Source organism: Paramormyrops kingsleyae, chromosome 9 (genome assembly GCF_048594095.1).
Source record: "Paramormyrops kingsleyae isolate MSU_618 chromosome 9, PKINGS_0.4, whole genome shotgun sequence".
In the NCBI taxonomy this organism is placed as follows: domain Eukaryota; kingdom Metazoa; phylum Chordata; class Actinopteri; order Osteoglossiformes; family Mormyridae; genus Paramormyrops; species Paramormyrops kingsleyae.
Window position 1 is genome coordinate 23,983,405 of NC_132805.1, and position 22,700 is coordinate 24,006,104.

At 41.2% G+C, this 22,700-nt stretch overlaps 2 protein-coding genes across 3 annotated transcripts; both read left to right on the forward strand.

The window, feature by feature from the left end:
- Positions 1 to 5,168: 5,168 nt before the first annotated feature.
- Positions 5,169 to 11,771, forward strand: LOC111854841 (uncharacterized). The gene is made up of 9 exons (XM_072715926.1): positions 5,169 to 5,239; positions 5,346 to 5,401; positions 5,736 to 5,865; positions 5,965 to 6,536; positions 8,720 to 8,762; positions 9,715 to 9,735; positions 9,845 to 9,906; positions 10,632 to 10,782; positions 10,882 to 11,771. The coding sequence occupies exons 2-9, from the start codon at positions 5,362 to 5,364 to the stop codon at positions 11,456 to 11,458; spliced, it is 1,596 nt and encodes a 531-aa protein (XP_072572027.1). The 5' UTR covers positions 5,169 to 5,239; positions 5,346 to 5,361; the 3' UTR covers positions 11,459 to 11,771.
- A 3,516-nt stretch (positions 11,772 to 15,287) lies between these two features.
- On the forward strand, positions 15,288 to 18,275 carry LOC111854818 (uncharacterized). Of its 2 annotated transcripts, none has more exons than XM_023833210.2 (4): positions 15,288 to 15,391; positions 15,493 to 15,543; positions 17,228 to 17,381; positions 17,482 to 18,275. In XM_023833210.2, exons 2-4 carry the CDS (start codon positions 15,504 to 15,506, stop codon positions 18,056 to 18,058), a joined length of 771 nt encoding a protein of 256 aa, XP_023688978.1. In that variant the 5' UTR covers positions 15,288 to 15,391; positions 15,493 to 15,503; the 3' UTR covers positions 18,059 to 18,275. The 2 variants fall into 2 exon arrangements, with proteins under 2 accessions (XP_023688978.1, XP_023688979.1); XM_023833211.2 differs by having other exon boundaries at positions 17,231 to 17,381.
- The last annotated feature ends 4,425 nt before the right edge of the window (positions 18,276 to 22,700 follow it).

Consider the following 22,700-nt stretch of genomic DNA (forward strand, 5'->3'; position numbering starts at 1 on the left):
CAGGTGAGGCACTGCCCCCCTCAGCGGAGACGGCTTGCCTGGATGCCTCTTATCTGCATGAAAACAATGCGTGTGAATGGAGCAGACACAGCAGGACTGGGCTTGCTCAAATGGTGGCACTGTCTGGCCCCTCATCAAAACGCAACCGGTTCCTTCACATTCCTCAGCCAACTGCCCCCCCCCATGTAAAATTCACAAAGGCTGTACTTATAATCTCTCTGCCATTTTCTAGCATACAACACAACATGCACATACTGGCTGGTGTATTAGCAAGCAGTAGGGCTACTGTGCTTCTCCAAATGGCCATTGAATACAGGTCAGCAGCCCCCCCCTCCTATCAGTGGTCTGTAAGAGAGCTGTCTCCAAGCTAATTTACTACCAGCTGTCTCTGCTTTTAGCCCTACAGAGACTGATTTCTGCAGCTACATGTTGGGGACAGTCAAAGTAGAATATGAAAGGACAGTTTGGACAATGCAACAACCCTCTGTTTTTAGGATTTATCTGGAATATTCTTCAGGCAGAACCCACAGGACCAAATATTGTTCCAAAGCTCAGAACAGATCACTTTTTGAAGTCTATTCATGGCTTTCACACTGGTCTCTAAAGAAAGCTTGAGTATTGATATCAAACCATCTTATATGTCTAATAAAGGATGTGTTTATAAAATGTGTGAATGTGTTTTCCCTGTCTATTTATGCTTTATATATATATATATACAATGTATATATATATATATATATATACAATGTATAAATATATATATATATATATATATATATATATATATATATATATGTGTGTGTGTGTGTGTGTGTGTGTGTGTGTGTCATGTGATCAAGCCCACATGTACCAGTGTGACAGGCCAGCGCCCTGCTGTCAATGGACTCTACCCCTCCACGCTGGCTGTCGGTGAAGAGCAGGGAAGACAGCTTCGGGGTGACGTGTCGGGACAAGCAAAAGGGTGATGCCCTTGGTGGGGTAATCAGATACTCATAAACACAAATAAAAGAAAAACATGTGTGCAGTTGGTGGGAGGGAGACATCAGACCAGAGCCGGCAGGAGAGCGTCACTTCTTTGATTGGCTGAAGGAAAGAGGGTGGGATGTGAGGAGATATACATATATAATATGCAAATAAGAAAAAGATTTCTAAAAAAAACACTCAAAGGATGGGGCCTGAGCAGGGTTGACAGTATCCAGTCCATGCCTCTCTCTGTGATTTGTTGTGTTGGAAGACTGTGACCACTATCAGCCATGGATATATATGTCAGGGTGTATAATAGCAGTTTCTTATTCGATCTGGATTCAGGGAGCATTAAGGGTATCGAGGACTGACCTGGAGGCCCACGTGAGAATAAGTGGAGGACCTATTTGGTCCAGACCTACACTATATGAACAAAAGTATTGGGACTCATTACATGTACAGGAACTTTTACAATATCCCACTCTAAATCTATAAGCCATATGGCATGCATATCAAGACATTTTGGAGACTGGGTTTGCGTCCCAGTGTAGCAGGGGTTCGAGGTCCCTTGCACAAGGACCAGAGAGGGTCATCTAAAGTACCACACCAAGAACATAGGTGGTTAAAGTCCCACATTTGTGGTACCATTTTATGATGATGATGATGATTATTATTATTATTATTATTGAAAGTGATTCTATTTTTTTCTGTGCTTATTGTCATGCTTATTGTAATCCATTTATTTTAAATGTCTGTTAAGCACTTTGTAAACCCTGTGGTGTAAACAATGCTACATAAATAATTAAAAAAATAAACAAATAAATAATAAAGTCTGCATGTGAAGTGGCCCCCACAATGAGGTCAGAGACTAAATCATTGTTTCACAAAATCTAAAGTTGACCTGACAGATAAATCATTTAACTGGAAGAAATGGTAATACATATATTCATTCCTCTAAATTTCCATAATTCCATAGGGTACTTTATTTCCAGAGTCATTGCAGTGAGTGACTTCAGTAAAATGAAAGCCTATTTCTGTTCCGCATTGCGTAGAGCGTAGACACTTCTGGACTGGTGACAAATCCAACTTGTAGGTGCCAGGTGTTTGTTTTACACACTGGAATTTAAATTAAGTTTATATTTGATATTTCATATACGTTCATGATTCACATAATTCATAATTTAGAATTTATAATGCACATGGATAAAACTTAGATTTAGTGCCATTGCATTTTAATGATAAAAATAGGTACTGCCACTTTAAGCACGTAGGGGCAAGGGCGGTGCGTTGTGCTTGATAGTGCTTTAGGATGGGTACAAGCTGAGAAGCCTGGAGTCACATGGTTTTCTGACCATGTCGTTGTCGTGACGTCGTGTCGTCGTGTCGTGTCCTGTCAGCTTATAGATTTGCGTATGCACGAGTCAGTATTTAGAACCTTTTGACTTGTATACACACTCACCTAAAGGATTATTAGGAACACCTGTTCAATTTCTCATTAATGCAATTATCTAATCAACCAATCACATGGCAGTTGCTTCAATGCATTTAGGGGTGTGGTCCTGGTTAAGACAATCTCCTGAACTCCAAACTGAATGTCAGAATGGGAAAGAAAGGTGATTTAAGCAATTTTGAGCGTGGCATGGTTGTTGGTGCCAGACGGGCCGGTCTGAGTATTTCACAAACTGCTCAGTTACTGGGATTTTCACGCACAACCATTTCTAGGATTTACAAATAATGGTGTGCAAAGGGAAAAACATCCAGTATGCGGCAGTCCTGTGGGCGAAAATGCCTCGTTGATGCTAGAGGTCAGAGGAGAATGGGCCGACCGATTCAAGCTGATAGAAGAGCAACTTTGACTGAAATAACCACTCGCTACAACCGAGGTATGCAGCAAAGCATTTGTGAAGCCACAACACGCACAACCTTGAGGCGGATGGGCTACAACAGCAGAAGACCCCACCGGGTACCACTCATCTCCACTACAAATAGGAAAAAGAGGCTACAATTTGCACGAGCTCACCAAAATTGGACAGTTGAAGACTGGAAAAATGTTGCCTGGTCTGATGAGTCTCGATTTCTGTTGAGACATTCAAATGGTAGAGTCAGAATTTGCCGTAAACAGAATGAGAACATGGATCCATCATGCCTTGTTACCACTGTGCAGGCTGGTGGTGGTGGTGTAATGGTGTGGGGGATGTTTTCTTGGCACACTTTAGGCCCCTTAGTGCCAATTGGGCATCGTTTAAATGCCACGGCCTACCTGAGCATTGTTTCTGACCATGTCCATCCCTTTATGACCACCATGTACAGTACCCATCCTCTGATGGCTACTTCCAGCAGGATAATGCACCATGTCACAAAGCTCGAATCATTTCAAATTGGTTTCTTGAACATGACAATGAGTTCACTGTACTACAATGGCCCCCACAGTCACCAGATCTCAACCCAATAGAGCATCTTTGGGATGTGGTGGAACGGGAGCTTTGTGCCCTGGATGTGCATCCCACAAATTTCCATCAACTGCAAGATGCTATCCTATCAATATGGGCCAACATTTCTAAAGAATACTTTCAGCACCTTGTTGAATCAATGCCACGTAGAATTAAGGCAGTTCTGAAGGCGAAAGGGGGTCAAACACCGTATTAGTGTGGTGTTCCTAATAATCCTTTAGGTGAGTGTATAAGTATCCCAATGTGTCCTTTGTCCCCATAGGTTAAAACTGAGAAGTGTCTGAGCGTGGTACAGCGGCTCCACGATCAGCGCTATCAGCGCACACCTCCAGGCTTGTGGATCTCCCCCAGCTTTATTTTTCTGCACTTAAAGTTCAAGTTTCAAGGTTATTTCTCATAAAACAAACATACAACATAGATGTGTGCAGTGAAATAGAGGTGTTCACCCCTTAGACCAGGGGTCTCCAACTCCAGTCCTGGAGAGCTACTATCCAGTAGGTTTTCTGTCCCACTTGGCTTCAGGTAGGATAGAAAACCTACTGGACGGTACCTCTCCGGGACCGGAGTTGGAGACCCCTGCCTTAGACTGTACTTGTAAATTGTACCTAGGACATCTCCCATTTTAACCTGGCCATTGGTGTCAGTTGTTATTAGGCAACGAACATCAGGATGCATTCAGAGTCACTCAAATGGACAAGACACTGCAATATGAACATAATCCCCCTCTCCACTGTGTCTTGTTCTGATAATGTATATGACCTCTTTTGATAATGATAGCTGCCCCTAAATGACATTGTCCATTTCTATCATGTCCGGACTTGACAAGTGTGATACCTCAGAAGCTGCTTAGAACCCTTCTGTCTTCCACTAAAAGAAGCTTTTGGTTGACGACTTTATTTCGGCTTGGTTGGTTTTTCGTTGGCCTACTTTTGGGGGAGTTTGTCCAATGCAGGCTCACCTCAAGGCTGGAGCTGATCCCAGAAAGTGCTGGGTACGGAATCCTCTATGATGCTCTTCAAAGGCAATAAAGAAGCATCAGCCGAACTAAATGTCACAGGATTGCCTGGAGGAAACCTTCAAAAAGAGGAGGTCATACTGCTGCCTGCTTAGCCAGCATGGTGCTCCTCCCAAAAATTTCCCCACAAAAAGAGTAATGTCAGGAATCAGCATGACGTAACTCAGCAAAGCTTGATACGGTGAAGCAAAGATAGAGCAGCACCTAAGTGCTTCCCGGACTGATTATGAATGGATGTACTTTACTCTCCCAGGCAAACTCGACAAATCTAACTCTGCAGGACAGTGATATGTGGAACCTTTTCTCCACTGAACATCGGACCACTTCAGTGTGACATGATATTTTTAGAATATCGTTAAGGTTCACAAATGATCACTCTTAATGAAGGACTGTAGATGTAACATTTTTCCATAATATAAAATGACAGGAAAGAAACGATGAAAAATAACATTTCTTAAGTCTTCGAGCTTCCCTTGTGTCTATATTGGCTTATACATAGTTGTGTGTATCATGTTGTATAACAAAAGTGGAATTCTGCAGCTTCATACATTCTGGGTTTTCTTGTTTTGAGACAAATGTATTATCAGGGTCTAACTGACGCTAATACCTATCATGACCTTTTTGGGCCCAGTATCTGAGTGTTATCATGGTTCAGCCCAGTGCGGGTGTTAGTGTGATGTGGAGCAAGAGCGGCTCTGGTGACAGCAGGGAGCTCCTTACTGGACTTTGGGTCCCGAACTGCCGATCTCTGATAGCTATAAATGTAGTCGCACTCTGGAGCGCAGGCAGAGATCACCCTTTACACACACTGGTAAGTTCTGACCGAGTCGACTACACATAGCTCCTTTCTGAACATAATTACTTGAAAGACGTTCTTAAGATGAAAACCAATCATTATTTATTCTTGCTTTGTCCAGGATATAAGCTGTCACTATGAGGCTACTTGTGGTACTCGTCCTTGCAGTTCTCACTGGTAAGCGAGTAGCTGGATACAGTAGAAGTGAATCCTCTGCACCAGTGTTCCCAAACTGAATGCACTAATACTACTGGTCTCTAATTGGTCAGACTTGAAAATAGCAAAGTCAATTAACAGTTTTAATAGACAATAAATTTTATTTGTAAATCTAAAATAGTTAGTAAAATATTTTTGAAACTGGATCTGAAGATAAATTATTTTTCATACTTAGGTCATCCTGCTGTAATAAGCAACTCTACATACAAAAAAGACACTGGTTTACAATGCATGTATCAAATTATTAAAACTTCAGTCTGCCATTAATACCATCTGTCATTCTTATGTCCTCCAGGTTGCCAAGCCAAAGAGCCACATCTGGAGGATGTGGCCAGTGCATTCTGGGACTATGTAGCAAAGGCAACGCACACTGCCAAGGAAACTCTGCAGATGATCAGAGAGTCTCAGCTGGGCCAGGAAGTCAAGTAAGTCATGACTGACATGGAGGAATTATTTACAGTAGAAATTTGACTATATCATACTCCTCAACAGGTGTTCTAATGTTTTGCTTTTCGAATCTATAGTGACAGGATCACAGGGAGTGCGGATGTTGTGAGTCAGTACACCATGCTTCTGCGCAGTCAGCTAACACCAGTGGCCCAGGACATGTTGATCAAAATGCTGAAAGAAGCAGAGGTACTGAAAGACTCCTTGATGAGTGACATAAACACAGCCAAGATTACGCTGGAACCCTATGCTGAGGAGCTGAGGGCCAAAATCCAGCAGCAGGTGGAGAAGCTGAAGCAGGAGGTGGCCTCTTATGCTGATTCCCTGGACACTGAAGCCCTGAAGACCACCCTGCTCCAGAAAAGTGAGGAATTGAAGGTCAGCCTGGATGAGAACATGAAGGAGCTGCAGACCAAGCTGGGCCCATATACTGATGAGCTCCGGGAGAAAGTGGACCAGCGTCTGCAGGAGTTCAAGGATAACGTGGCTCCGCTGGCTGAGAACATCCAGAGCCAGATGGTCCAGAGAGCAAAGACAGTTCAGCAGAGTCTGGCACCTTATGCTGAAGACCTGAGGGAGAAGCTAGACCCCTATGCCCAGGACTTGAGGACCCAGCTGAGCTCACTCTGGGAATCATTTACCAAGAAATAAAAAGATATCATCCTGTCCCTTGCCCCCACAGTTAGCTATATCAGAAACAGCTTTCACACCATACAGTACATACACATGTGCTTGATTGCATTTCTGCATTGTTATGCATTAAAGGACAGTTTCTCATGTATTCTATATTTCAAGGAGTATCAAAAATGCCTCAAATTAAGTGAGACATAGACAATTGTAAAAAATACATTGTCAAGAATATATATTTGAATGTCATTTGAATATACAACCCTTTTTCTCAAGTATAAAGGATGACTTCATTTGTCAAACATGTATTTCAATTTGTTTCACAGATATGTAAATATGAGTTTTTGCATTGTAACCATCAATTCTTGGTTTGTCTAATTTATTTAAATAAATCATTTGTTCAAACTTTTTGTGCATTGTCTAGCATTAGTAATATTTCTGTATAACCTAAGATTCAGTTTAAATACATTACTTTGGAAAACAGCAGCAGTTTGCCTGCTATGATATTTACTTACATAATCCAAAGTCATATATGACATAGGCTTACGTGCATTAAATAGCTTATAATCTAATAATATTTTAGAGCAGTTCTCAAAGTCCTGCCTTACGAAGTTGACATTCTTTCATTTCGTAAATGTAAATGTTCCAAATGCTACCGTGCAATTATTTCAATAAACAGTAACTATTTATTGTACGCATATGTATGTATCTATCTCATAGATGGATGTAGTATTTCTCTTGTTGAATGCATTACTCCAGCAATTGTGTTTTAATTTACAGAAATACAACTGTCACAATGAATATCTGTTGTCTTTTGTCTACTTCATTTGTTGATTTGTCATTTTTAAATATTAACAAATTGGGTGAAAAATTGAACCTAGACAGTTCACAATAACACATGCATTAAGGACAGTGTACCTCTTCACCAGTCGACACATGCTTTGTCATCTGTATATTGAAACCATCACAATGTAACACCATGAAATCCAAGGTTATTCTTTCATGTTTTATAACCTGACCATATAGTGTAATAACATTTCTGTCTCTGGTGTGCAATGACACTCTGCCTGTGCAATTCACACATCATCCTTGTATTTCATTGAATTTCCTCCAGGTACTCCAGTACAGTATTCCCACAGTCTCAAAAAATGTGGTTTGGGGAAGTGGAGTCTCCACAAATGTGCATGTGTATGTGGGTGGGTTTGCATAGATCATCTTTGGGGACCAAAATGTCCCCAGTTGGCATCCTTAGATGTTGAGACCACTGTCAGTTTGAAGGAACCACAGTTCAGTTTCAAGGTCCTTGCAGATTTCTGGACATCTTACACAGAGTGAGACAGGCAACCGTGTTGAGAAACCTCATTTCAGCAACTCGCACCACAATATGTTTTTAAATCTGTACCCTCAGCTAATAACCATAGAGGACAGGGACTGATTATCTGTAAGCATGAATACTGGGCTCCCCTTTAATTATTTAAGACCTGTTCAGTGCCTATAAAACTGCAGCCACCAAACTGTTTCTGCTGTCAATCTGAAACTCCCTCATACAGTCACTTGGGAGCAGTATCCAGAGGTATTTAAGGCACTAAAGTCTTACTGAAAGGAGCAATCAAATCTCTTCCAATAGGGGCATATTCTCATTCTTCCAGCTTTACACTTGGCGTTACACTGAACTCATAAGTCCATTCTGGAGGTCCGCGACAGGTGAAGCTAAAAGTACAACATCACCTGCAAATAGTAGGGATGTCACCTCTAGCCCTCCATAATGAATGCCCTTAACGTTACGGCTGCACCTCGATACCCTGTCGATGAAAATCAAACAATAATGGTGGCAAGATGAATCATTTGTGAAGGGTAACATCCACTTCAAACTCAGTTCTTACTAGATTCATACAAAGACTAATTACAGTAGCAGCAGCCCGGACAGTCAAAAACATTTGTAAATCTTAAAATGAAACATATTTGTTCCGGTCTGTTGTGAGCACATCTGCAACAATCTTGACATGCTGTTGTCTATGGGTAAAAACAAAAAGTGACTGATCAATAACTTTTCGTCTTTAAGGTAGTCTGGGCTAAATGCAAGTGAATGAAGATAAACTCCATTTAAACGGGGGTACCCTAAACTAAGCAGACAACAGGGGCCTGTATCACAAAGCTGGACGTCTTGCTTAGTCACATAACTTGTTGGATTCGGGCACCCTGCAGTAGTCCCCAGCTGCAGCACCTCATTGGTAGAAATGAGGCATAGGTATGTTTCAGGGTTTCAGAGCCCAAAACCAAACTGAAGCTAAGTTCATGCAACAAAGGTTAGCGGCTATTGTTAGTTTCTGCTAAATTTTCTAGTGCTGTATCATTGTCTTTATCATTGTCGAATTAAACTTGGGAGTTAGCGGATTGTTGATTATCAGAGCTAACATTTTTCAGCCAGCGCTTATGTTTATGTTTATATGTGCATATGTTATTCAGACAAATTGTATTTTGAAAATATACAGTATCTATGATCGATGGAGTAACAAATTCAGAATCACATTTGGAGTGATTCATGAGCTTAATAAGAAGGACTTTAACCCTACATTACTGTTAGCTGTTATCGTTGACTAACTGAGTTTTATTGTGAAGAATCTAGTAGCACTAATTATGTTTTACAACAACTTGCCTACTTTCCATCTCAAAGGGCAAAATCCATCACCTTGAACTGATTATAAGACAAACAAACATTTAAACATCTTTCGTCTACTGTCATCCCGATTGCCAAATTCATATGTGAGACTCATATAAATGAATAATAAGTAATCACAATTGTTGTAGCAAGGAATCATTAATTGTTCTGTCAGAGGAACCTTACATGATGCATTTGAATATAAAAATAAACACGCAAGATGAGAAAAATCTAATAAAGCAAAATGGAAAATTATATTCTTAATTAAGACAATGTACCATTGGACAAAAAAATTATTATTACATTCATGCCCCAAGAGCAGTTTAAATATTCGCCTGCAATGGGGATAAAGCTTGGCACAGTACATATGTATTGTGGCACTATCTGTGTGTTATCAGGGTTCAGTCTAGTGCGGATATCAGTGTGATGTGGAGCAGGAGTGGCTGCAGTGACAGCAGGGAGCTCCTTACTGGACTTTGCGTTCCAGACTTTAGGTCTCAGCTCGGTATATAAACAGCCAGACACTGGCACACTGACACAGAGAACCTCAATCCCAACACAGGTAAGACAGGAGATTGACTTTTAGCAAGAATATGTAAAATGAAGACCTTTTGAAACTGAAATGCTTTTCTTTATGAGGAGACTGATAGTTTGCTGTTTTTTTTCCCTAGGAAACGCCTCTTAAACACCAGCATGAAGGTCTTTGTAGTACTTGCACTTGCAGTATTTTCTGGTAAGCAATTTTTGCTGTTGCTATTACTATAATGTAATCATATGAATTGATTATTTTCTGCAGAATATCGGCATTGTTGATGAAATTTTTATTCATAAATTCACTGCAAAGTGTAACATTTCACCTATGGATAACATCTGAGCATCTGTAAAGAAATGTTATATGAAAGCAAAGGTTTATAGAACTATTGTAGTAAATTATACCTTAAACTATGAGAGGTTCATTTGACTCAGTAGACAAAGATTATTTATACCCTTACTGGATAAACTGTTATGGAAGATGAAAAGATGCATGGATTATTACAATCAGATCTATTACATTGTGGGTGGAGTGGTGGCTCTGAGGCTAAGGATCTATGCCAGCAATCGGAAGGTAGCTGGTTTAAATCCTGTGAATGCCTGGAGCAGTTCTACTCCATTGGGCCCTTGAGCAAAGCCCTTAACCTGCAATTGCTTCATCCTGGACATGATGTTAATCTACATCCAGCCCTGCAAGCAGGTCCTCCAACTTACAGAGAAATTTTGGGGTTGTTGGCAGGATTGGCACTCCAGCCACAGGAAAAAAACTCACACTGTTACATTTGGACTAATGTGGTGCTGAGATATTACCTGCCACATGGCTTCACTCAGGTTCTCATGCCTGAGGTGGTTTGTTGTGTGGTGGGTGTGGCAATGTGCTGTGATCAGCGCATGCTCCTTACCCCTCTCTCTATCACATCCCAGCAGGTTGTCATGCCAACATTCTGTGGGCTGATGAGCCCAAACCACAGCTGGAAAAGGTGACAGATGCATTCTGGGAGTATGTTGCTAAGGCTACGCAAACTACTGAAGAGACTCTGAAGATGATCAGGGAGTCTCAGCTGGGCCAAGCGGTCAAGTGAGTCAATTAACAAAGTGAGATGAAAAGAAACTTGTTAGTGTTTGTGTCCCACTGTAGTAAATAACATTCATCATTGTCTTTCTCTGTGTTAAATAGTGCCAAGATCACAGAAAGTGCTGATGTGGCTAACCAATACACAGTGGCTCTGCGTGGTCAGCTGACCCCACTGGCCGAAGACACGTTAACTCAGATTTTCAAACAAGCAGAGGTTCTGAGGGAACGTCTAGCAGAGGATGTGAGCACGGCTAAGGGTAAGCTGGAGCCATACACTGATGAGCTGAAGGCTAAAATTCAGGAACGAGTGGAGCAGCTGAAGGGAGGAATAGCCCCTTATGCAGATTCCCTGGACACTGAAGCCCTGAAGACCACCCTGCTTCAGAAGAGTGAGGAACTGAAGGCCAGCCTGGATGAGAACGTGAAGGAGCTGCAGACCAAGCTGGGCCCATACACTGAGGAGTTCCGGGAGAAAGTGGACCAACGTCTGCAGGAGTTCAAGGACAACGTAGCTCCTCTGGCTGAAAACATCCAAAGCCAGATGATGCAGAGAGCAAAGACAGTCCAGCAGAGTCTGGCACCCTATGCTGAAGACCTGAGGGAGAAGCTGGACCCCTATGCCCAGGACCTGAAAACCAAGTTAAGCTCACTCTGGGAATCCTTCATCAGTAGCAGTTAGAAACACACAAAACTCCAAAGCCTTTTTGAACACTGCTAGTGAGCATTTCAGAGATACAATTTCTCTTGATCCTGCTTTGTCAAAAAAAAATGCCTGGCCAATACAGACACACTAACAGGACCACACTGCATTTGAAACAAAACCAAACTGTGAGACCACTCTGAGATATTAGTTTCTAAAATTTTGAGCACTTTATTTTACTCATACAATGTATGTTTGGTTCTGTGATTGCTGCATTAAATGTATATGGTTGACTTCACACTGTAATGAATGAAAAGGTATTTACAATAAATATATTTTAAAACACCTGAAACATCCTGTTAAATTAGTTCACAATATGATTTCATCACAATCCTTATACTGTTTTATAATTATTGTAGACTATGGTATGAGGTGCATCCAATTGCATATCAGAAAACACTATTTCTGGGGAACTGTTTCACTTTTTATCCCAAATAAGATTCACACCATAGATCCTTCCTGAATTTTACGGCAGATACATTGAGGGTACTGTGCAAGCTTTTTGAGGTTAAAGTGATTTGAAGCAGTGTTTACTAGGTGCAGAATAATAGTCTAGTCCATGGACCCCGCAAAAGTCCATAACTTCATTCACATCACTATGAAGAAATGGAACAAAATAATCCACCTATCACTGTTTGTCATTCAGGAAATTCCTCCATCCTCTGTGAATTTTCACTATTTACTTTACATTACAACCAGGACTCACGGGAACTTTGTGCCCCGTGTCCAGACCCATTTGAAAAAGAAAAGTGAGGGCTAAACTCAGAAGAAAAAAAATTACAAGAGCAGATACTGTAATATTTTTAAAAAGACATACAACAAGGGAAACAAATTAGATATTTTTTACAATAAGGGATAAAATTCACGTTTAATTCCCTATATCTCATACAAATTGTAATTTCACGACAAGTGTCCTTCAAGGTCACATACCATATTGAGGAGGTAGATTATGAGACCTGGTGAAGCAGAGTAAGCTCGAGAAAGTACTCTAAATATCATCCTCCTGCAAGCATGGTTAGGCCAGAAGCTGGAGTTCACAAGGGAGGGCTGAGAGGCAGACATTCCCCAAGCAGACAGTCAGTTTCTGATAGCTGATCATTCCTAGCTTACAAAATATGATCCATTAGTACTTGCACCCATTTAAACAGCTAAGACAGACAACACATTCATACCCTCCTAGGCATGGCAGCTGAGCCCCTCTCATAACAAATGAAAACAAAATAAAAATATAGTTCATAAAGTTTGATTTAGATTTAGATACTGGGGAAAGCTAGGAGAATCATAGTGACTGGAGAAGCCCCTTTGAGTTAATGGCTACCGGAAAGCCAAAAGTCAAAATATGATAGATATAACACACCTTCTGTTGACAGGGTTACTCATTAAGTTTTAACAAACACTGACTTTGACAATAGGCCACTGGTAGACCGCTTTGCTGCCAAAACCCAAGGAAGAGCCGGTCTTCTTCATCCTATTAGGTATACACCTGCTATGCACTCAGGTAATCAGTTTGCATGGGGCTGCCTTTCAGTGACTAATGCACTCATCCTCATACTTCAGCCAATCACAGTGACATTTATTTGTACTGAAATTACCGGCTGCAGCAGTTATAGTACTTGGGGAGGTATGCAGAGATCCAGGTGGGTGGCAGACAGATTCAGCCATAAATTGACATATTTTAAGCACTGATTTATCAAAACATTGTTTTGAGAGCATTCTAGTGTCATCAGGGACGGGGGGAGTTTGTCCATGACTGTGAGCTGTGGGGGTGACTGACAAAGGGCAGCTCTAAAAACCAGCAATGTCTTGCTGTCAAACTGGCTGGCTCCCATTACTTCATGGAATACTCTTCCAGCCCTCTCTCTGATCACACCCCCTCCAATGGCTGCTTTTCCATGGAGGACACTGATATTCTCATCCTGACTCTATCAGTCCTGGAATTGTGGCATTAGTAATGGAAAGGATACACTCCCCCACTACTCATGGAAACATTTCTCTCCCCATAGCAATTAGATTTTCTTCCCCATCCTCACGGATGCAGCTTTTCAAAAAAAAATTTATATACATGTCATGTCATCAGTCCCATCACTGCTCAATCCCTGTTGCCATAGAAATTACCCTAATTCCTCCAAAGAAGATAGTCATTCCCTGATTGGCCCTAGGTATCCAGTCCATAGACTGGACAAGGAGAAAAGTTCACGGTTAAATTTCAGGTCTAGTAACCATATAGACATGCCAATGAAGGCACACTGTCTTCTGGTTTGCTGATGATGGCCAGAATCCTCCTCTCTCAGTTGTTCATTAATACTTTCTGAAAGTGAGTCCCTATGCTTAAGGCCTCCTGATGCTGTCCTGAAGGAGACCACAATGTGGGTGAGCACAGGGTGCTGCACTCTCGCCCTGCATCTCAGGGGCTGCGGGTTTGAATCCTCCTTCTGTATTTGTGGTGTTTGCATGTCCAATTTTATATAGTGCCTTTCATAACAGATTCGCCCCATGGTGCTTTACATGGGCGTCCTGTGATACATTCAATATCATTAAGACAGAATAATACAAAAACAGGGAAAAGGAAAGAAAGAAATAAAATAGAGAAAGCCAGATGACAAAGGAGGAGAGGAAACAAAAATTTCCAAGTAGGGAGAAAAAAACCTCTGGGGGTCCAAGGTCAATTGGCTGCCCAACCCCCCCTGGGCGTGCTAACATTATAGAAAAAGAAAGAGCGGACTTGCTTGCTAAAGGCAAGGTGTAATCTGTGGTCAAGGGCAAAGCTAAAGTCCATCAATGAGTCAGTCCTCCACATCAGCCTGTGTAGGGTGGCAGATTGAAGTCTGCACCCAGAATGTTACAGTTTGTAAGTCACATCCATGATGTCACCCCTCCATGGACTGAACCAGGACTCCAGCTCAGATGGTGCTCACCCCGGACACCATGCGGATACAGTATATTCGCTACATGTTGGGTGGGTTTGAATCCTCCCTTTGTGTTTGTGGCCTGCTACCCTCTTGTTGTGTTGGTTTTCACTGGGTACTCCTGTTTCCTCCTACCAACCAAAGAGGTGCAGTTAGGTGAACTATGATTTCTAACTTGTCTATAGTGTGTGAGTGTGTGTTTCCCCTCTAACAGACTGGTATTCTGCCCAGGGTGTCCTGCTGCCTTGGGCCCTATGCTGCATACCATAGGCACTTGGCCCCCCTCTACACCCCACTTATAAAGTCCTTGGAAACCGGATCTTCATTTCACATTTCATAATAAAAAAACAATAAACTATGTCACAGAATTTCACAGTTAATAAACCCTGTACACGGTGTGATGCCTCAAACGTATATCACTTAGAACAAAACCATCTGCGAAATAAAAACAAACGTGACGCTTTTGCTGGATAAATGGATACTTGGATATTAATCATAAAAACCTATACAGAAGACAGAATGTTCTACAGAAAGCCCTTTTATATTGGCTGCAAGATGTTGACATCACACTGAGAGCACCAAATAACAGTAACAATGAAATCATTATGGATATTCTCAAAGTGGAATTTTGTGTATCTCAGGACCAAGTGAAACTGGTAGATTAAATCACAGACCGTTTGGTTAGGCAAGCAATTCTGACATGCATAATATTCTCTGTATAGCATTTGCTACTTTAGAAAAGGAGTGTATGTACAGTAGAATCTTCAAAAGTGAGATTAGATGCCTAGATGCTTGGTCATGATCTAGCATCTGTGCATAGTATCTGTGAGTCATCATGTTCCAGTCCAGGGAAGTTCTGAATGTGATGTGATGTGGTGCAGGAGTGGCTGCAGTGACAGCAGGGAGCTCCTAACTGGACTTTGGGTCCCAGACTTTAGGTCTCAGCTCCCTATATAAACAGCCAAACACTGGCACTCTGACACAGAGAACCTCAATCTCAACTCAGGTAAGACAGGAGATATGTAAAACAATATGTAAAAAGAAGACATTTTGAAACTGGAATGCTTTTGTTTATGATTTGACTGATAAGTTTACTGGTTTTTCTAGGAAACACCATCATGAAGGCTTTTGTGGTACTTGCACTTGCAGTATTTTTTGGTAAGCACTTTGTGTTGTTGCTATTACCATGATGTTATAATAACAAGGGGTACTTTACTGATCCCTGTGGGGAAATTCTCTTGATGCCTCCCACAACTTGCTCTTTGTAGCAAGCTGGCTGCAAAGGGTAGCCACCCATAGCAAGGCCTGGAGAGCTGGGGGTTTAGGGTCCTGCTCAAGGACCCTCAAATGCGCTAAGGCAGGGGTCTCCAACTCCGGTCCTGGAGAGCTACCATCCAGTAGGTTTTCTATCCTACCCAGCTTCTGATGAGCCACACCTGTTCTCAGGTAAATACCAGGAGCAGGTGTGACTCATCAGAAGCCAGGTAGGATAGAAAACCTACTGGATAGTAGCTCTCCAGGACTGGAGTTGGAGACCCCTGCGCTAAGGCCAGGCTTGAACCAGCAATTTTCCAATCACAGGCAAAGAGGCTTAGCCCAGTGAGCCAGACACTGACCCAATATTATAGCATTTATAATACCATACTACTGTAGTTATATTACCTATTCTTTGAATAGTATCTATGTCAGCAATGCAATTTTAATTTATAAATTCATGAGATAGTTCTTATCTATTCACCAATAGATAAGTTATGATTTTGCAAAAGAAAATGTATATGTGTATATGTTTATTGGCTTGGATAAATATTGTAGCAAATTATATCTTTAAATATAAGAGGTTCACTTGACTCAACAGACGAAGATTATTTGTACTCGGACTGGATAAATTGTTATCCATTCTCACCAGTGTGGGGAAGCAATAAAAAAGGCCAATAAGATGTTGGGGTATATCTCTAGGTGTGTGGAGTTTAAGTCAAGGGAGGTAATGCTAAGATTATACAATTCCTTGGTGAGACCTCACCTAGAATATTGTGTGCAGGTTTGGTCACCATATCTTAAAAAGCACATTGCGGCCTTAGAAAAGGTGCAGCGTAGGGCCACAAAAATGATTACTGGTCTTAGAGGAATGTCATACGAGGAAAGGTTAGTTGAGCTAAATCTGTTCAGCCTCAAGCAAAGGAGACTGAGGGGGGACATGATCCAGGTCTATAAGATTCTAGCGGGTTTGGATGCTGTTCAACCAAATAGTTACTTCAGCATTAGTTCAAATACAAGAACTCATGGCCATAGGTGGAAATTAGCGGCGGAACATTTCAAACTGGATTTAAGGAAGCACTTCTTTACACAGCGTGTAGTCAGAGTATGGAATAGTCTTCCTGATAACGTAGTGCAAGCTGAATCCTTGGGTTCCTTTAAATCAGAGCTAGATACGATTTTAACAACTCTGAGCTATTAGTTAAGTTCTCCCCAAGTGAGCTCGATGGGCCGAATGGCCTCCTCTCGTTTGTATAGTTCTTATGTTCTTATGTTATGGAAGATAGAAAGACGGATGGATTACTTGCTACCAGATCACAGGGCATCACATCAGGGCAACGTGTTGTTCAGTGGGCTAAGCCCATCCCTGTGATCGGAAGGTTGCCAGTTTGAGCCCTAGCCTTGGTGGAATAGTTACATGTCTGGGGGCCTTTGAGTAAGGCCCTTACCCCCAGCTCCACAGGCACTGCGGCAGGTGGCTGCCCTTCGCTGACAAGCTTGTTCTCATCTACAACTGTTTTATAAAGAGCAAAAATACAGTTTCCCCACAGGGATCAGTAAAGTATTGTTATTATTACTATTATCCCAGCAGACTGTCATGCCAATATTCTGTGGGCTGATGAGCCCAAACCACAGCTGGAACAGGTGACAGATGCATTCTGGGAGTATGTTGCCAAGGCTACGCAAACTACTGAGGAGACTCTGAAGATGATCAGGGAGTCTCAGCTGGGCCAAGTGGTCAAGTGAGTCAATTGAAGAAGTGAGAGTAAATCAAATAGTTCATCAGTATCTGCATTGCTGGATTATGCTAACACTTCTCTGTATGTCTGTAATTTCACCCAGTGCCAGGATCACAGAGAGCACTGATGTGGCCAACCAATATGCGGTGGCTCTGCGTGGTCAGCTGACTCCACTCGCCCAAGACATGTTTACCAGGGTTTCCCAGGAGTCCGAACTCCTGAGAGAGCGCCTTGAGAAGGAGCTGAGCACTGTGACAGGTGAGCTGGAACCCTATGCTGAGGAGCTGAGGGCCAAAATCCAGCAGCAGGTGGAGCAGCTGAAGCAGGAGGTGGCCCCTTATGCTGATTCCCTGGACACCGAAGCCCTGAAGACCACCCTGCTCCAGAAGAGTGAGGAATTGAAGGCCAACCTGGATGAGAACGTGAAGGAGCTGCAGACCAAGCTGGGCCCATACACTGAGGAGCTCCGGGAGAAAGTGGATCAGCATCTGAAGGAGTTCAAGGATAACGTGGCTCCTCTAGCTGAAAACATCCACAGCCAGATGGTTCAGAGAGCAAAGATGGTCCAGCAGAGTCTGGAACCTTATGCTGAAGAACTGAGGGAGAAGCTGGACCCCTATGCCCAGGACCTGAAGACCCAGCTGAGTTCACTCTGGGAATCCTTTTCAAAACGTGTCTGAATATGCACTAGTTCTAAGAGTCCTGTATACTATGCCTCCCACGATCTGTTAGCAACTGAATGACGTTAAAGGCAAACAAACATGGGATACTGATATAATAATGCAGACAAAGGCCTCCTCAAACAAAGTTAAGCTTTGTAATTCTATATTTAAATATTTATTACCATGTTTGTTTATATTCTACTCATTCATTGTATGACAATGAACTGCTTTAATCTTGCACTGAAACAAAAGAGGAGCTCATAATGTGTCTCTGTTTCTACTCTGTTTTAAATGAAAAAAAAATCAAGTAAATATGAAGTCTTTCAAATTTTTTGTCTTATTGAAAATTGGTTTATCTGAAAGCGGATACTACACTGGCATGGTGGTGTTGGCTATTGGGCATGTATGTATATGGGCATATTTTCCTACCTATAATCAGTGTGCTTGCCTCTTTAATCTCCCATCTACTGGCTTGCCTGTTGTCCTTTCCTCCCCACAGTGACAAAGGCAGGCACGTCCCCCACACACAAAAGGGCTGCTCCCCTTCCAACTCAAGCAGATTCCAGCAGAGGCATGTTTTGATCTGTTTCTTCAAGTCTGAAGATGTACTAGTGCCTCACTGCCAAAAATCCCCCACCCCGTTCAGCATAATAAAACAACATTCTTCCGCTATTCACTTCAGCTCAATCCACAGGACCATAACCCTCAGCCAACAAATTGAGACTCTCAGATTACCTACCATGCCTATTCATTAATGCTCCAAGGAGTAGAGTTAAATTAGAGCAGGACAATATTTTATTAATCCCTGTGGGGAAATTCTCCTTTTGCCTATCCCACCTAGCTCTCCATGAGACACACAGATATATACAGCAAGCTTGGGGGTCACAGCTTTGGTCAGCCATTATGCAGCACCCCTGGAGTTGGATGGATGGATGGTCTTGTTCTGCAGTTTTTTTTCGGTTATTTTGGACAATTTCTCTAAACAGTCTTGAGGTTCTCTTATCTGCTTGTGCATGTCTCAGAACAGGCTGTACACTGCAGCAGAATAATTTGGATAACCAGTAACATGAAGTAATGCAGTTGTCCTGTCAGCCATTTAGTCAATGCCACCAAAATGTGAATGCACCAAACCACATGTACTTATGTTCTAGAAACCATTACAAGGTTTTTTCCACATTGATATTTTCTGCAAGACAAGAATACTGTAACATTAATAAGGTGGATAATTTTTATTCAGGACAATATAAATGACAATGATACCCATAGATCCAAACAGAAATCTGTTACAGTACAAAGGTACTGTATTTTACATAGTTATGCTGGAAATAGAAGGTCAATTCTACATCATGGATGTCCTGTCACTGGTCTGGCCACCTGTCTTCATTTACATCACATCTGATATCCTCTCTTGGAATACAGTGAGGAAAAAAATCTTCTTGGGTCTCATCCACCCTCTACAAGAATTTACTAGGATGTCATCATAGGAAGCATCCACAACTGCATTAACATTTTTGCATGTGACGACTTACACCATGCACATGTTTAAATATTATGCAGTATGAGTAGAAGTAAAATGAGAAGTGTATATTTAATTTTAGCTGACTAATACAACTGATTTTTGGCATAATTCAAAGTAAATATACCTAATCTTACAAGAACAAAAACTAAATCATTTGTAAATGAATAACAAAAAATAAGAAACAACATTTTGTTGTGAGAAACTGATATAGAGGTGTGCAGGTTTACACACTCGCTTATGAGGAGTACCATTTTCATTTGAGAATTTGTCCAAAACAATTCAGAAAAACTACAGTTGCTCACAGATATGATACGATTCTACCAAGACCAGGACTTAGAACCAGCAACCTTCTGAACAGAGGCTCAGCCCATGGAGCTATCAGGGCAGAACGGAAGGATCTGTACTAGTGGTTCTCAACTATTTTCATCGGCCATGGATTGTGTGGTTAAAAAAATTATTTTGAAAATGTCTTGTAAGGTCAGCCTTTAGTGGTCGCAAATGATGCCATTTTTGTGGGATGGATGGATGGATGGATGAATAGATAGATAGATAGATAGATAGATAGATAGATAGATAGATAGATAGATATAGATAAAAACAAAAAAAACATAGGGTCTTGACTTAATGACTGAGGAATACTGTGGCACCTGAAACTACCCCAGTTGAGAGCTGCTGGTTTGTACAAGCCCCAGAATAATATATTCTCCTTGTTTGTTGAGGAAGAAGACAGCTTTTGTGGGAACAAAAAACCAGTTGGTCGGGTGAGAATGACTAACACTACCATTAATGATTAGCACAGTTTTTTGCAAAGACTTTTTGCTGCTGTTTTTTTATATTATCGCCCGTCAATCAAAAATATAACTTAGGCCAATCAGGATATCATTATCTTGAGCCGTAATTTACCCATGGATGAAATAACTGAATCAGCCAAATCCCATTTTCAAAGTATAAATCACTAAACAAATCACTGTAACCCTTCAACTTTAGCTCATCTTTCTTTTGATTTCTTCAGCCTTGAATCATTTTGAATGATTCATTCTGAAATAATGACAAAACATGACTTAAATTTCTTAAATGACAACTAACATTTCTAAAACAACAAGTGTGATCCCCAAACCATAATGTCACTTCTGCACAGCAGAACATCATTCTCGTTGCTTCAAACAGGTTTCCAAATGTTTTAGTACATATATACAAATGGTTTCGTAAAACTGTCATCAATTGGAACAAATTTCCATTGCTTTAGTCTTGTTGGTCAAAATAGATTATGTAATTTCCCATTGCAACAGATCATTTTACCCAGAAAACTATATATGTGTGTGATCATTGTATTAGTCACCACATGCAAAACAGCCAAACTTCCAAGATGATTAAAAAAAACACTCCCTACATTGTAGTAATATGGCATTGTTGTGCTATTGTACTGTGTATTGGGATCTGAAGTTACATATGCATGCAAATATTTTCTCTTGTCACTGAACTTTACATACTGTAATGTAGAGCCTTGCAGTGTAGGAACTGGTGTCTTTGACATGAATAAGTATCAGTTTGCTAATGAAAATGATCAGTGACAATGAGAAAGTGGGAACCGACTATCATTCAGAATTGTGGAGCTCAGGACTCTGACATGGTTACACTGACATCCTTACTCTGACATACTGACAATATATCTAAGCATTATTACGATGCAGACGGTACATTTCATTTTGGTGGAACTGACTAATTTATTGGTGGAATTATTAGTTTTTGAGACATGAGTTAATTGTTTTGGATAAATTACAGGCTTTTGCAGCCAAACCATAGCGTTGTGTTAAATGCATAAAATGTTTTGAGAAATGATTTCATGGCATTGAAAATGTTGACTATGTTTCATGAAATGTGCCACAGTAAGTGAGAAAAACTGTAAAATGGACAGACTAAAACCTACAAAGAAAAAGGGTAGTAACAGGGGTCTCTCAGTATTTTCCCAGTAGACCTGGGAAGACCACAAAGGCAGTGTCCACTGATTCAAAAAATAAATGTGGCAGCCTGTCTCATTTATCCCAAGGTGGGGCGGCCCCTAGGCTGTAGCCTCAGATAGCTATGCATTATTGAACTCCCCCACACTCTATAAAGTTATGTTTGTGCAAGACATTTGCAATATGTCACCTGACATGTTTATGGCACAATGCCTATCTTTCAATGAAGAGGAACAAACTTTCCACTCATGTCAAGAAATCAGAACATACCCTTTGCTCGAAAAGACTGACGTAGACATTACTCTGCACGAACAGATGGGCAGAGACAGCCGGCCAGCTGCAAAGGGAAATGAAAGACAGCAGTTCCTCCCTGTTCCTGGGTCCTCAGGGCTGTGAGGTTATTTCAGTTCACTGCACTTCCAGAAACTAGCACAAAGTGTGATGTGTTGCAACAGTAAGGAGATTCCGCTTGAGGCAATACACTTACTTCTGAGCATAGCTATAATCCTACACTCTCAGAAAAAAGGGTATAAACTTGTACCTTTGCTTGTCACTGGGGCTGTACCCACAAGGGTCTGCCAACTGTACCCTTAGCTGTAGGTAACTGTACTTTTTAAGGTACAGAAATGGACTCTGTGGAACATTTCTGTACCATTGATGGTACAGTAAAGTTGTTTGTACCTTTGTGATGTTCCTCAGTGTCCATTTCTCTACCTCAAAAGGTACCATTACAAGAGTACAGGCCCTGTGACAAGCAAAGGTACACATTTTTACCCTTTTTTCTGAGAGTGTATAAATAAAATGATAAGACTGTAAGTCCTGCTATAGGTCTTACATTTATCCCAGGACAAATCACTCCTATCCTTTTGTTAGCTACTATCACAAAGTATTCACGTATTCACTGAGTGTAGGTTCAGATACAGGTGGTATTGAAGCAAACCTGGGCAAAGTTCATTACAGCTCCATGAAGCAATCATTTCACTTTCTCCTTGTCACTGACTGATCTTTCATCTTTAACAAACTGGTACTGATTCATGTCAAAGACCCTAGTTTCAACATAGCAAAGCTCTACATTACCGTATGTAAAGTTCACTGGCAAGAGAAAGCACTCGCAATGGATATGTAACTTCCTCTGATGTCAAGACAGAGTACATCAGCAAATAAAAAAATCACACAGCACTAT

Excerpts from the sequence above, each read along its gene's own strand:
- LOC111854818 (XM_023833210.2), top strand. The coding sequence starts at position 15,504 with ATGAAGGCTTTTGTGGTACTTGCACTTGCAGTATTTTTTG. Across the intron at positions 15,544-17,227 it reads TGCACTTGCAGTATTTTTTG|CAGACTGTCATGCCAATATT; the intron begins GTAAGCACTTTG and ends CTATTATCCCAG. Across the intron at positions 17,382-17,481 it reads CAGCTGGGCCAAGTGGTCAA|TGCCAGGATCACAGAGAGCA; the intron begins GTGAGTCAATTG and ends AATTTCACCCAG.
- LOC111854841 (XM_072715926.1), top strand. The coding sequence starts at position 5,362 with ATGAGGCTACTTGTGGTACTCGTCCTTGCAGTTCTCACTG. Across the intron at positions 8,763-9,714 it reads TTGGTAGAAATGAGGCATAG|AGAACCTCAATCCCAACACA; the intron begins GTATGTTTCAGG and ends ACACTGACACAG. Across the intron at positions 9,907-10,631 it reads TGCACTTGCAGTATTTTCTG|GTTGTCATGCCAACATTCTG; the intron begins GTAAGCAATTTT and ends ACATCCCAGCAG.